Source organism: Synchiropus splendidus, chromosome 4, assembly GCF_027744825.2.
Source record: "Synchiropus splendidus isolate RoL2022-P1 chromosome 4, RoL_Sspl_1.0, whole genome shotgun sequence".
NCBI classification, from domain to species: domain Eukaryota; kingdom Metazoa; phylum Chordata; class Actinopteri; order Syngnathiformes; family Callionymidae; genus Synchiropus; species Synchiropus splendidus.
In genome coordinates, this window is record NC_071337.1 from 13394894 (window position 1) to 13410990 (window position 16097).

Below are 16097 nucleotides of genomic sequence, written 5' to 3' on the forward strand. Positions count from 1 at the left end.
CAAAACAAATCTTTTGATTCATCCTACTTCTTCCCATCACCGGCTCGCCCATCCCCCTCGCAATTGTGCGTTCGTTCAAGTGTCCCTGTACAAAACACCACTGTGTTCATGACAACCCACTCCTCCACAAACCAAACACACTCATTGCTGCCCGTCGTGAAAAAACACTTTTCTCGCAGTAGTTAACTACGGCAACAGAGAATCTCCATACATACCAAACTGTGGACCTCCTCTTACTAAAGGACAGATGGAGTTCTTGTTTCACAAATTACCCCTTGGTTTACATCATTCGAAGATAGTTTGGATGCTTTGTGCAAAAATAAAAAAAAGGATGTGGGCATTTAATGCAACCAGTAAAAACCCCAAACAAATTTAGTTTGAAAAATGTATAGCCATATGGGTCTATATGCACTCTAAAATGTGATATTTTAACTCCTAAAAGCCCATTGTTCTTTCTTCAAAACACTCCCAGGCTATTTTTAGGCTTACAATCTGAGCTGCACTGATGTGTAGGTTGGGAAAAAAGTGTTTCTTTGTTGTCGATTTGTCTTGTTTCTTGACACGGGGGCAGGGGGTCTAATGTAAATTCCAAGGAATAAATAATAATTCATGTATCCTGTGCAAAAATATATAGAAAAAAAGCTCAATAATGAGTTCAAAGTCTGCATTCAATGATATTCAATCTTTAAAAACGGGTTGCACAAACAGCATCTGGGCTTTTCTGGTAGCACTCTTTATCTTACACAACTTGGTTTCCCCTCCACATTGAAGCTGACTACAAATAATTAACTACCGAAACCAGTGGTAGGACAAATGAAGGCCAGGGCAAGCGGAAGGGTAAATGACCTGGTCCTTGATACACCTGTGGACATGTCAGCAATCCACATGGTTTAGAGCATTATAAAGTTCATTGAGAGAAAGTAGCTAGTCAAGTAGCACAGCATTTTGTTCACTGTTTTCTACTGTTATGAACCAAGCCAGACTGGACTGGAGCGACGTATATAACCGGTGTACACACACACACACACACACGTGTTCAGTCAGTAAACAAGGCCCTGAGGGCCCGAGCCCTGGCGCTGCTCACCTTGCCCAACTCAAGCTCTTTTACCGGCATAAATAGTTACAGATACAGTAGCAAATACTCATTAAAATGTAACAAATCTCAATGTTTTAAGAGGAATTGAATATCCCCAAAAAAACAAAAAACTAATGTAGTGCATGAAGTTAAAAGCTGTCAAACGCAAGACGGGCCGACATGATCAGACAAGCATCACCCTTCAGTTGGGCGTCTGGTAACGGCAGCACGTGCCGAGCCAATTTCACTTTTACAAAGGTAATGTTTGCCCCGAAGGTGAGAGTCAGGTAACGGAAAAGAAGGAACAAAGCTGACAGTCTGTCATTACATGGAGTTACAGCAGAGATGGACACATGACTCTTGTTTTATCTTGGATGATGTGCGATTAATCCAGCAAATAACCGCATGGGATTATCTGGTATTTATCGACACCTTTGATACATCAGTTCCCACCAATATCCTTTATGGGGAAGTCGTTAAAATATGAGGTGAAAACACATAAAATGGGAAGAGACAGAGAATTATTCAGTTACTATTTACACCTTAGCTTCAGCTGGGCAACTACTTCCCAGCTTTATAGGGCAAGAGGCAGAGGGACACTACTGACAGGCCATAAGTCACACAGACACAGAATCACTCTCCCTCAATTTGGAGACGCTCACTAACCAGAATTAAACATACTGAAGAAGTTACCTTGAATTGAGTTCATGTTTCCTCCAGAGTGATCAATACAATGCTGCTCACTGTAGCGATTTTATTCTAGCTGCACAAGTCACACATACACTTCACCACCACCCCCCGCGACCCCCGACTGACTCAGTGTCGAAATCTGTGTCAAACATTTCTGTCATCTGGGTGGTCTGACGGCAGAGACGCAACGACAGCAAGAGCTCAGTTACCGACGACCTGCTCTGGCACCGGCTGATACAGACATGACACTTGAGGTGGTCACACAGTTTTACACACACCTCTTTGTCTGGCGCTAACAATAGAAGGCAGTGATGTTCACGACTGGCAGACAGATGAGGGCTCATCTATCGCACATTCTTTCACATCACCGTGTCAGTACGTGTTTACACCACAACAAAACTACACAAGGCCCCTGGAAGTCATCGCGGTCATCTCTCAACAAGTATCACTCTCTCAGGTGTTGTGTTAGTCTCAGGTAACACGAGAACCGTTAGGAGTGGGCAAAAATAAATGAAATACTTCACCCCAGAATCAAGGTGCTCAACAGAGCAGCTAATCCAAAACAAAACTTCAATATTTGAGGCAAACTTTTAATCAAAGTAGCTGCCATGTATCAGGATTAAAAATCGGGATAATAGCATCATGCCCAAGTCCTAAGAATCACGGTCTGAAACGCAAGTGCTGCTAATCTTCTTGCTGCTACATAAATGGCCGTTGGCTGATTTAACCAAGAGGATTACATAATGTGAAAAGTTCACTAATGAAACAGTCAAATTCTTCATTTCAACTCGGTGCTACTGAAAACCAGGCCAGCACAAAACAACTTGGCCCGAGATCAGAAAAAGCAGCAAAAAGGGAAGAGATGTAAATCCAAGTCTGGCTGTCTGTTTCAAAACCTTTATTTGTAATTTGTGTTAAAACATGGGATGAAACTCTGGAATGGATATAATTAAAGCCAGAAACAGGGGAAAGAGTTGGTGAGCTCCAGGCAAGAAACCAATGTCGGATGTGCAGAAGAACATATTTTTATGTCAGTGTAACTGATCATTGAAACCCTGACTCGGGAGTATCGATGCACCAAATTGGAAATTTGACATCGAAGCCGAATAATACAGACAACCGAATGTTCAATGTGCTTACGTTAGACTATATATTGCATAAATTTACAAACACATTTACAAACATGTTTGGCAAAGAAAGTCATTGTTTTGATCGTTGCATATTTTTTATTAAATTTTTTACATTTCAGACTTGACTTTTCAAATAATAATAATAATAATAATAACATAAAAAAAACATAACACAATTTTATTATATAATTTAAACACAAGGCTCTAGATAGTTTGGCTGCACACTCCTTACAAACAGCAATTCTATTCTCGCTCTCCCAACACTTTAAAAGGACAGTTCCAACTGCAGACTTTGGATCACACTTCATTGAAGCGTCGCCATGATGATGATCGGAATCGGCGCTAAATACTTGCTAAATGCTTATGATCAAATGTAGAGGAACATGTGAGACATGGGTCAGAAAGTCAAAATCACTTCGACTTGTGCTGAACCGCTACGGTTTAGTCACCAGCCAGTCAGTCAGCCAGCCTTGGAGTCGGTGCCGTCACAACTGAAGTGGAGGATTGTGTTGCCAGATTTTCAAGGCACTTCTGATGATGGTGGAAGGGCTGGCCAGAATCTCATCAGCAAACACTGTTAGCATCAACGTAATAATTACAAACTATTGGTCACATCAACACCAGTACACCAATGGGAAATTCTGTTTGGGAAAGTATGGCAAGTCCAAATGAATAAACAAGAAAAAACAGACTGGTTAAAAGCAAATCAATTTCCAATTCAGGGTTGGGTTCATTCTAGCGCAGTCACAACCTGGTTACAGAGTAAACAGCAGACCCCGAAGGGACACCATAAACATAATAAACAGGGGTCCAGCTGGAAATCTATGACAAGATAATTTAGCACACCGTGTGTATCTTTTGTGGCCGGACCCCCGGCCGACAATTAAAACAATACCCTGGAGTGTACATGTTCATTACGCAACCGTGCTGGGGACATTTCATGCAGGGTTGGGGCTATGAAAAGATGTGAATGGCCATGCTTTCATTAGTATGCTCGGTGGCTGGCTGGCTGGCTGGCAGTCAAGACCCACTCCAAACTTTGGATCAATGAGCAAGAGGGAGTCCGGGCCTGGTTCCCATTCAGGCGTTCGCAGCCTTCTCCTTGGACAAACACACTCGCATGCAGCCGCACAGCAACACACAACTGACGGAGCTCAGTGAGGAGTCCCTCTATTCATGCAGATCTTTTGTCTCTCAGTAATGTCTGGTATGCCGGGATACAGGCTCTGCTCAATGACCTGATTTCTATGGGGCTGCCAAGGCACTGGCCCGAGTGTACGCCTGTGAGTGTGCGTGCATCTGCCTGCGAGGAGACGCAGGGCTCACCAGGGCAGACAGACCCAGAGAGATTCAGCCAAAAACCAAGTGGAAAATCATAAAATACGCGCATCCTGACACACATACACACAGCACCAAGACTAAACCAAACAATCCTGAAGCAGGAAGAGACACATAATTGGAGAAGGAAATATTCTGTCAGCAGAGAAAATTGAGGTTAGAAGAGTGAATGTGGCAGGATATGACTCCAGCAGTCACAAACATGCTTATATCGCGACAGCAAAAGACCAAGGTAGGGAATCTATAAGTATATTCATTAGCAATAAGTTACTTAAATGAATATTCTATTGAGTGGAGTGCACATAAAGGTTGTTTTCTTTAGTAGCTCACCAGTAAAACACTGAAGCTCCTTCAACAAACAGAGAAACATGACACCCTCTAATGAATGCGCTAAACCATCATGAGGGCAACAATCCTGTCCAAACAGCTGTGAAAATAAATCAATGGCTGAATTGATGTGAAGTTAGACAGTAAAATAAAAGAGATATTTCAGGACGCCGTTGACCAACAGAAGAACCTTGATTTATACTAGTGATGTCAGGTAGCATCATTTCGACCCTAGTGACTCAGCAGTGATTTACAGGCTCCTGCTTCAGTCGTGCAGCAAGACTCCCACTGATGTCTCTGTTGTTCAAGTCCTGAATTATAAAAGCTCCACTGCTGAGTAGGTCATGTGACTGGGTTTCAGGTTAGCAACAGAGAGGTTTTAAACTACTGTAAAGAACTACTAACAATCATGCAACAGAGCAATAATATGCACTGGAACAATGCGCTGTATCGGCCATGATGCCTCCTATAAGTGAAACTCCATGAACTAGCAATTGCAGATAAAGGCATAAAAGAGGGACTAAACCTTGACGCATTGAATATCATGAAGTCAGAAATAAAACAATCCCATCTTTCAACTGACCTTGTCGCTGAATGAAAATCCTAAGCAGCGGGTGAGCAGTCGACACTGCCTTACAGAAGTTGTCGTCATTGTTGATGGGCAGGAGGTCCCCGTGGACGTCCGCGTAGCCGATCATCACCTCCATGTTGGCGATGCGGTGGATATGCAGGATGAGTTTGTAAAACTCTTCAAACTTTCCGGGCTTCACCCGGTCCACAGAGAAACGGCGAAACTCTGCCCCATACTGCCAAGAGAGGAGCGGTGAAAACAGGACGTTAGAAAAAAACGTTTAAAGACCTTCAATTTCACAACATTGAAACCCAAAGCATTTTCAGTGAAATTTTTGATTTAAAAATAAAAAAAAAACAAATTTAAAAGGCTGTCGCTGGAATACTGTTAGAGATGAAGACATACTGTAAAATACAAGAATCTTCAGTGTGATCCAATTGTAGGGATGGAAATAGATTCAGTCACCTAATTTGTATATTATGTCATTACCATGGTAGCAGCCACAGTGAAATACGCAACTTAAACAGATGTGTATCTGATCAACTGGAGACACTCTCACTCATCTCTTAAGCACCATGTGTGATGGCACAGGATCATCGTCGTTGTTTACAACGGGACTGACAGCACAGCTGCAGCCTTTTCTACTGCCATTCCCCACATTCTTTTTCTACACTCCTGCTACCACGTTTGACCATGTCTCCAGGATTTCAATCTCCATGACTCCAAACATTGATTGAAACACGGTCACAAATGTTGCTCAGACTGAACTTACAGATGTCCGTGATCTGCTTGTGTAAAGTAGTAACTACATCAAGCTTCATATTTGCAGCTTGGCTTGTTTAAATATAGCAATGCGACAGAATTAACACAAAACAAGTTACTTTTAACAGAAATACTTCTTTCTTCATCCGAAATCAAGAGTGGCCACAGCAAGTCAGCCTCCTCCATCTTAACCCATTTTGACAATCATTCCCAGAACACACCTGTCTGCCTACTACGTGAGCAATGCATCAAACCCATATCCAGTAAGGTTCGGACACCACCATTGTCACTTGTGTACCCTTTGTCTGACCTCTTCTATGGGCACAGCTACAATGAGATTTCCAACTCTTGAACACTAAACAGACCTTCCAAAAGTCTGTCACTTGTGGTCAACGCGAGAGCTCTGACAGGCACCAGGTAGCGTCACTCGACAAACGTCCACACCCAACGCTACTCTAGAGCGGAAGCATGTTGATCGCAATTTGTAATTCTTGGAAGACCAAAATATTTAACCATGTTTATTTTGTACGAAAATAGCGGAAACATACACAACATATACTAATGAGAGTCTTCCTTTATCAAGGCAACACTCACAGTAAGTTGAAGGAAGTGGCAGAGATTACTGAGAGTTGAGCATTTTTTATCAGTGAAATACAGATCCCGACGTCTAAATGATGATTGAATAGTCTGGTAATCTTCATTAATGTAAGAAAAATCAGCATGTTTCCTCCTGGCAGTTCTCCTCATGAAGGCGGTTCTGTAGTTGTGGGATCAAGACAAAGAAAACCCGGGTTTTTTGTGTTCATATCCCGGACTTATGAGGGGAACCGAACGAGTCCCTAGTGTAAAACCCCCTAAAGGAGCTACCACACGGCTGCCTACGCAGAACTTGAATGTCACAATTGCTAAGGCAGAAATATTTATCTTCACAAACCTGCCATTAACAAAAAAGTAATTGTAATAAATGCATTCTTGCTTTAATATTAGTGCGCCGAGGTGCATAGCTGACTCTAACAGAACTTTAGTTTAAATAGCTTTTTTTCTCACACTCCTGTGTTTTTCTTTCTTTTCCCTGGTCATGCCTTTCATTATGTTGACACAATTTCCCTTGGGATTGATACAGTTTTCTGATTCTGATTAATAACTGTTGGAAATAACACATGCTGCATTTCATTTTTTTGTTGAATGTTGACTTGACAGAGCGTTTGTCCTGAAAGCTGATATTTTAACATTCGAACGGTCGCATTGCTGCTGTATTTGGGAATTTTTCGTTACCTTGCTTCCTTTAAAATGTAAAAGCTACGGTTTTCAATGAAACAAGATTTAAACTTTGAAGGTCAATGCTGTAAGGCAGTTCCACCCCAGTCCATCCGTGGATGGGAGTTGAACCACACAGACCACAGACAGATAAGCCATAGAAGTGGCTTGGGCACCGAACCTCCATTCCCCCCCAGTAAGCTCCAACTGTGAGGAGGGAAACCCAGGCCATGATGGCGAGACTATATATCTCTCGGTTGAACGACTTGACATTCCCCCACAGGTTAGCTGGAGGAAGTTTCTGGGGAGAGAGAGAAGTCTCTGGCTGCTGCCCACACATTTTCACCCAAGTGTAAAACAATAAAGCACGACGTCAGCTCGATGCGTAATCGATAATTGAGCACTTCATCTGACCTTTCTGCAACTTATAACTCATCGAGCCAGTTAAAAACATACAGTTGGATGACTTTAACGGTCACACACAAAACAGCCGTGGCAGGTAGACACACCTCCCACCCACACTTTTGTGCACTGGCACAGACTTGAACCATTGTGCTATCCCCAACCACGCTAGGTCATCAAATCGCCAAAGACCACACAGCTGTGGGTCACGGTGAGGTCATCATGTGACTCACACACTACCCTTGGAAAGGAGGAGAGACGTGAGGAGAGATACAGCGGAGGCACAAAAGCACTCGTCAACAAACAATTGAAGATTGTCTGAATCACCGAGTGAGAAGCCGTTTGCTGCTGAGGAGAAGCGCAGAAGGAGGAGTAGATCAGGGGCAGCCTTTATTAGCCCCGCCGTCTAATAACCACTTAAAGAGGAGGCGCAGTGGGAAACTCCAGGAAGCTGATCTGAAATGTAAGGGAATAAAATCAACCAGCGCTTCTCGACAAACAGGTTCAGCAGAGAGGTTTTATTTAGCGCCTGTTCAAACCCTCAATGAAAATCTAAGCGCCGCACTTGAACAACAGTCCGGGCTTATCAGCAGAGGCAGCGGTTGCTCTGCTCCGTCGTGATATGCATCAGAACCTTCTTGAAAAACTCATCTGAGCCTGAGGGCACGAACATGTCTGAGCGTGAGAGGGCAAATCAGCAACCTGAATGCTAAAACTGAACTCCAGTGAGCACAGTCACACACCGGAGATGTCACCGTTGCTCCCGGCCTATCAGATGGCAGAGACTGGCGCAGGTCTGGACAGGTTCGAATGTTGCTCGCTTCACTACACGGAGGATCAGAGAACCTATTGATCACCACATGGAGGAAGCTGTGTCTGGGCTCACCAACACTCGCACCATGTCTCTGTGAGTGAGTGAAACCAGCTTCTGGCTGCGGCCATCAGCCAGACACCTCCAGTGTGATCCCTGATAAGATAACAACAGCTTCCCTGAAGAAGCTCTGCTCATGAGAAAGGTGTAAGCAACAAGATGCCACCAAAATAAGGGATGTTCTGATACAGATTACAGCATCGGTACTCGCACCGATACCCACCTATTTTGCTTTCCTCGCTCATGACGGCACCTGATACCTACTGCAGTGTTCCCTACACGTCAGCATATGCAGAGAATGACCAGGCTAAATTTGAAATGTGTAATCTGTGGCAGTGACGTCATGTTTGTCAGGGAACATGCAGTGAAATGAATTACTCATATCAGTACTCTGAATTGGCGAGTACTCACAAGTCAGTACTAGTACTGGGTCTGCGTGACCTTTATCTTCACCACAATAACTTCTTATCCTCAAGTCAAGAGCATTCTGATATCGTCTTTGCTGTAAGATACAACTTGTATTATGGTGACACCATGTGAGAACAGTGGATGCTTTCATAACAAAATGCAGACAGGGAGGAAAACCACTGAAAATAATCAATGTGTGCCAATTGAACTGTATTGTCTATAAAAAAAAATGTTGTTCCCAAACCAAGTACTTCATGTGCTCAGAGTATTTCATATCAATCAAACTCTCATTGTGGTACAAGCAAATGCTAAAAACAAAAAGCATCCTAGCATGTTCAGGAGCGTGTTCATAGCAGTGTAATAAGTGTAAAATATTTTAATAGCATGTTGAACTGGACATGAATGAGCTTGTCAGGAAGGCGCCTGAGCTTCATCTGATAACATTTAGAGAATATGATGAGTAACTTTCATCATGAAAACATGATATTCACAGTGTTCGATCATTAACATACTGAATTCTTGGGCCACACACAAACGCTTCCATCAGCAGCTTCAACTGTTCCTCAAAACTTCCGACCACATACTGAATGTGCTCTTACTCGCTGCTGTGATATTTAAATAAAGTGAGCTATTTTGGCTGGATACAATTTAAAGCCACACTGGATATTAAGATGCATTTTTTTCCTTCCATCAAGAAGATTTAGCGATGACCTGGCATTATCTGTCAGCAATACAATTCCAAAAGCTGCGAATGCATGGCATTTTCAGGAAATGTTGATAACAGGAACACTTGCCCAGTAAGCACAATGTGTCCTGATGGTGAAGGCATTGCTTTGCTGTGACTCATCGACACAACTTTGACGTACTGTACATGAATCACTAGGTGCACTTATGACTACAGATATGTATCTTTCTTCTATAAGCAAATAATCTCTTGGTTTGTCAGTTCCTTATATTTATGTCTATCATTAAGGCCAGACTGGTCAAAAGCACTTACAATATCGATGAAACACCCCAAATGCACTGCAACAGTTAAGGTTAGTGTAAAATTTCAAAAAAACAAAAGTTTATATTTCATTTGATATTCATTTTTTGCTCATGTTTCTTATCATATTTTACACCGTTTTTTTTTTTTTTTTTTTTTTTTTAACCAAGTGACTGGGTTTGACACCTGTTTTATGTAAACAAGCAGAAAGAAACATAAAAAATATGCGCTCTGAACATGACCGCCAAGTATTGAAGTATACAAACATGGGCATGAAGAGTGTCAGCCGTTTACTCCTTGGCCACATGAAGGAGAGGACGTCATCTGCAAACACTGTATTGAAGTTAGTTTTAGGCCTTCACTCGCCCACACTTCACGACTGCTTAAATAAGTATGAGTGAGCAGAGGTGACTTTCTGATAGGAAAAGTGGAAGCTGGTATGAGAGGAGCAAAACCAAAAATGACTTGAGTGGAAAAAGGTGGATCCAGTTCAGACGACTATAAAGGCATGTGCATGGTGCGTTCAGTGGTTCGCGTTCCCCTTTAAGCTTTGATTAAAGAAAATGTATGGACCTTCAGGCTGACACTGATCCGGATGAACATAAAAGTCAATGTTTAAAGAGAATCGCGGTGTGTTAGTCGGCAAACGCAGCGAGTTCCATCGTAGCTTGACGAGCGTGAGAACTCCAGAGATTTCCTCTCAAAAATCGATGGACTCACCTTGCTCTTCACCTCCACCGCGTTAGAGTCGGGATTCCGCAGAGGTTGGGACTTGTGAAAACTCCGATTCATCCTTGTGCTCTCAGTTGGTCTGCTGAACGAGTAGCGATCCCGCTCCAGCCCACAGACACTCGGGGGCTTCGCGGTCTTTCCTGCGTTCCTCTTCGCAAAAACTCGCGCCGCGGACTTTTAGGGAAAAGTTCTGTTCACCTTCTCGGTTTCCTCGATAAATCTACTCCGTCGCACATGAGGTAGAGTTGCCAGAAGCAGACACGGCGAGTCTCGGTGCGGAGTTGGGAGCGAGTGAAGTTTTCAAATGACATCAGCCTGTTAAAAAAAATGGGATCCTGTGGTGCGTTCACTGACCCTCGGTGATACTCGCCCTGCAGTCGTAAATCTCGATACTCAGTCTTGGTAAACATCATTTTTGGTTTGAAGCCCAAGAATCCGAAAAGCGTTTTGCTGCAAGCATTCTTTAAATTTATTATGTAAACCAACAAAAAAACTCCCCACGTGGAAAATAATTTATTTAATTTCTTTTTTTTCTTCTAAGACTATTTTTTAGGAGGAGATAAAAAAAATTGAAACTTTTTATTTGTGTTTTTTTAATTTCAATATCAAAATCAAAGTCATGCAGTTCTAAAAGAGCGTTGGTGAGTAATGGTTTTATGGTTTTGACAAACCACTGCATTTGTTTTTTAAACCGAATATTTATTGTTTATTTAAAGAAATACAAATGTAGTTTGAGAAATACATTTATTTCCTGAGGGTCAGATGTTTTTGAACATAGTTCTGCTGCCTCAATTTTCTTCAGCAAATATCCAGATTGTCTCAGAATAACGATGTGCTCTACCTATTGTGACACGTTTTAGGACTGGACAAGAGAGTGAACAAGATAGTCCATGTTTTCACGGTCATTCAGTGAGGTATAAACCCCCAGCACCAACTGTTGACTGTGTTGAGATTAAAACCTCATATTTGACAACAAACATCACTAAATGCTTGTTTGCATAAAAGGGCTTCAGGAAATGCAGTGATGAGTATTCCTGTCCTGCTTTACAACATTCCTCGGACCCTGAAGAAGCCAGTGTCTGACAGCTGCGAACCGCTGACCCCCCACCAACATTTGAAACTAATGCTTGTTTACACACCGCTGGAATGTGATGACCAGCCGAAAACTGCTGTGTTATATGGCTTTCAATATTTCTGTTTAGGATGCAAATGGGTTTACAGTGTGGTTGTCAATGTATTAGTAGTAATGGTATAAAAGTACGAGATATATATGCTTTCTTTTTGTTTCAATGATCTTTATTGCATGGGATCAGTTTTTAATCATACACAAAGTACTTTGTTAGTAATCCCATTTCAACGTTGTCAGTATTGTTGCAGGTGAGGTCAATCATGTGACTTCAGAGGGCATCACTGTAGAAAAGGCAGACTGGGTCCATTTTTATTTGAGCATTCAAATGAATTAAATGGTTTATTGATCAGTTTGTATCATCATAAGACAAAGTTCGACAATGATTTTCCCCCTCTGTACACCAAAATGAAATCATCCAATAGTCACTTATTACTTCTGTGTAGTTACAAAAGCTTGTGCTGAATTCTGCAAAACACAGCTGCTTTTGCTGAGTGTGAAAAAACTTGAGTTGGGGCGTAGCGCCGACCTCGGTTTAAAGCGAGTACTGCAAGTAAAGCTTGTAGTACTTGGGCCCCACACAACTTCAATAAAACCGTCTTTGAACGTTCATGCTGTTTATTTCTGTCTTTAAGCAATTATATTTGACTTAGACTTTCTTTATTGTCATTGCACAAAAACATATCAATGTATTATGGCAACGAAATTTCGGTCTAAGGCCTCCGGTTTCCAAAAACTATATGTCCAAAATAAAAGATAAATACTAAAAAAAATGCTATTTATCATGGAGAGTTGGCTGAAGTGCAGTACAGGTGATATGGGTTGCCTGGTGACACACATTAAGCAGAAAGATGGCGGTAACATTTGCTTTTTGTTTTAAGTTTACAGCAGAAAGACATGCATTTCAGGCATACGCGCACTACACTTATTCGTCACTAGATGGTGCCACACCATCATCAGTGCCAATACCCAACGGTGACGCACTTAGGGGTTACACCGCGTTCGTCCGTTCGCACACGTCACCTCTGTTCAGGTTTTGGGGCGAGGGGGGTCGGCGGTGGGGGTCATAGACAGCAGCTTTTGCAGGACCTGGATTTTGTCAGCAGCGGCGGAGTCAGTGGCTCCAAGTGAAAGAGCTTGTGTGAGTGCAAAGAGATGCTGATTCAGGAAAATAAGCCGTAAAAACCGAATTTATTTGTGGACTATCTAAAGTAAATTTAAAGTAAAATGTATTAAAATATTCTGAAGAACCATATGTACCATTATAAAAATGCACAGTCTGAAGATCTGATAGTTAAAACCACATTTAAAAGAAGGTTTATTGGAGTTTTACTGACTGTTATTGCTTCTGAAAATGTGATTGTGGTACAATCTAGTCAAACTACTGATACTTTTTATGAAAACAGGCCGACTAGAACTTAGCAATTAATGATAAATGAGATTACATAAAATGAGTCAGCAACGGCGAACTTGCCTTGTTTGCTTCTGCGAGATGATTTCAAACCTAAACCTCATTTTGTCTCCTTCCAAAATGAAAACATCAGCCATCTGGTCTTAGGGTGAGAGGTCAAATCTCAGGCTGGTAATGAGGAGGATGGCGTTGCTAGGGGGGGATATAGGAGGTTTATGTGTGTGTGTGTGCGTGTGTGTGTGTGCCTGCGCAAGTCGCCAAGTCTGCTTCCTGAGTGAGCATTAAACATTAACGACTCGGCTCGCCAAGTCTGCAGAGAGATAAGTCGATGAGGGGGTGAAAGATGTGACAGAAAAACACTCGTAAGGAAATATAGTGGACAAACAATACATGTGAACATTGAAATCTCAATTCTCAATAAAGTTCCCAGCACTTACGTCAACCAGCCTTCGTGTTTTGAATGAGTGCTTAATCCAGCAATTCCACGCCACTGCTTTGCTTCTCTCCTCTGACATAGGTCTGATGTTTGAAGACGCAGGTTTGTATTCAGTAGAGGATCAATAACAGTGGAGAGAAACATAAAGCTTCTGAAAGTGCGAGAATAAATCATGTCTCAGACTCACAACTGGCCTGTCCTCATGTACTAAAAAGCAAGACACAAGGAGCATAAACAGACACACTCTCCCCAAAAAATTTTCCTCCAGTTTATTGACTCGGTCCTCCAACGTTCAGTGCATCAATACTCACGGTCAATAAGGGAGAAAAAGGCCCACTGCTGCCACCAAGGTGTGTAAATGTGTGGGTCCGCAGGTCGGTTCCTTCTTCTCCTCGCCAAAGCCATTTGCACAAACACATCCCATAATTTGTTCCAGTTATATTCCACCATGACTGCAATGATTTTCCTCTGGACTGCTAACAACAACAGCGCACTGGTCTATAAAAAGGTGAGCGTGCGAGCAAACAGGTCTGGACTCTTCTTTGTCCAGGACTAATGGGCTGAAGCAGCGACTCAGAGAGACACTGTGTTCTCAGATGGTTCCAGAGTATTTTGGCTTTGGATTAACTCTCCAACCCTGTGATTTATGTCCCATTTAAACACGTTTATGTGTTATTTGTATATATTTGGACAGATATAATGGACCTAGTCATCTTCACATCTTATCTGTTTTGTTCCTTTAGTCCAAGTTTAGATCGCTGGGGCAGCAATCTATGCAAGGAGATGCAGACTTCTCTCTTGCAAGAGACCTCCATCTCTTCTGCAAGAAAGGAGGAGTTTCCAGGTACTGTACACAACTATGAGACATAATACTTTGAAGGTGTCCCTGCTCTGAGCCTCCTCCTCCTCCATGGCCTTGTAATGAGTTGCCAAAGGTGGTCTTAATCTTTCTAATATTTAATCTATAGTGGAAGGTAGCAACATAGGAACATGAGCTAAAACCCCAACAGAATCGAACTCTGCAACTCATTTATGGAGAGCCACAAGGATCATTCTTTGGTCCAACAGGAAGTTATTCATATCATGCAATAATACTTGCAACGCTCCTTTAACTATCTATTTTCAAAGTGTATAATGAGATCAAGACATTATGTTCAGTGAGTTGCTGACAAGTTCTCACCAGACACATTGATGGGAGAGTATTTTGCTGATGCCACAGAAACGTTCACCCGAGACGTCGTCCCACTCGACTGCTTGATTGAAAGAAAACAGCATCAATCAAAGGCGACCCCCAGGTCTTTAAATAAGCATCAGCGGAGATCTCCCACCTCACGGCTGTGCTGAGTCTCCACACACCAACACACACTGCGCACAACTTTACACAAACAAGCGCCTATTTGCTTTAAGTGTATGAGTCTGCATAGATAAACAGATTCTGCTGGTAGCTCCTTATCTTCTCCTTCCATCCGCCCTTCACACCCACGCCCACCTCCTGAGTGTATTGTGGTCATTTTCATTCATCACCCTGTGACGCTAAAATGTCAAGGTTAGAGTGTGCCAGTTCTCTCACACACACACCGACACACACACAGCAGTGGAGGGAGGGGGAGCGACTAACTCTGAATACAAGGATTAGTCAAGCGTACACTTCTCTTCGTCGTCTTTCTCCGCTCTTCCTGCGCTTCTGGTGCCACCTCTTTTTGTTTGAAGGGGCCTTACATGTGTGTGAGTGTTGCGCCGAACTAACATGATAAATATTGCAATTTTAATGTAGCTTAAAATAAATGGAGCTACTTGACAAAGTTATATTTCTGGTCATCACCATTTTCCATTCTTGGACCATTTATACCAGAAACAGACTTGCCTAAAATCCTGGTCCTCAGAAAACAAATGTGCCCACAGAGCTTGACTCACTGTCTGTGTCTCAAGCCTTTGTCAGCATCAAAGTCACCCAGGCTTGCCACCTCTCAGGTCCCTCAAACAGGGGTTAAATTATTGCTGTGTGTTCTCCATAAATGCCAAACACATCAGGTTAGAATACCAGGGTCCTTCCTTGAGAACTTAAACCCATGTGCTAGTATTGTAGTACTGAGACAGAGACCGCAATTTCATGGTCTTGGACTCCACTCAATGTGAAATGTGTAAAATCCTAGGGTGAAATTGAAACCAAATGAGTTTTCTGTTTTGCAACCCTTTTGCCACTTATGGCGTCTGTCAATACAAGCCATCCAGTGTGACATCATATAGAGGAGACAGAAAGGAGGTCTCTGAGTTGCAGCTATGTTGTCAAAGTTAACAATAATTCAGTTTGCATTTTCTAATCGAGAAGAGTTTGTCTGCAAAGGACGAAGCGCTCTGCAGGGTTTAACATTTGCAAAGCAACTTTCCCCAAAGTGGCTGGGACAATATCATATTTTTACAGTCATCCAGAGCATAAACATAAGGGTTGGTCCCCTGTGTGTGTATACTTTTTGTGTATCCTTGCGACTTGTTGTTGAAAACACTCCTACTTGTGAGGGCATTTTGCATTGAGGGGACATATTTGCTGGTCCCCACAAGTCCAAGCCTCAATTCAT

The 16097-nt window shown here is 42.4% G+C and overlaps 1 protein-coding gene across 2 annotated transcripts in view; it reads right to left on the bottom strand.

Moving 5' to 3' along the window:
• The window catches only part of pard6gb (par-6 family cell polarity regulator gamma b), a 29205-nt gene extending 18354 nt beyond the window's left edge, over positions 1 to 10851 (bottom strand). For both annotated transcript variants that reach the window (XM_053862402.1, XM_053862401.1), the window contains exons 1-2: positions 10537 to 10851; positions 5144 to 5366 (exon numbers count right to left, since the gene is read on the bottom strand). In XM_053862402.1, coding sequence (XP_053718377.1) covers positions 5144 to 5366; positions 10537 to 10608 — 295 coding nt within the window. In that variant the 5' untranslated portion in view covers positions 10609 to 10851. The remainder of the gene's footprint in view (positions 1 to 5143; positions 5367 to 10536) is intronic.
• Positions 10852 to 16097: the final 5246 nt, after the last annotated feature.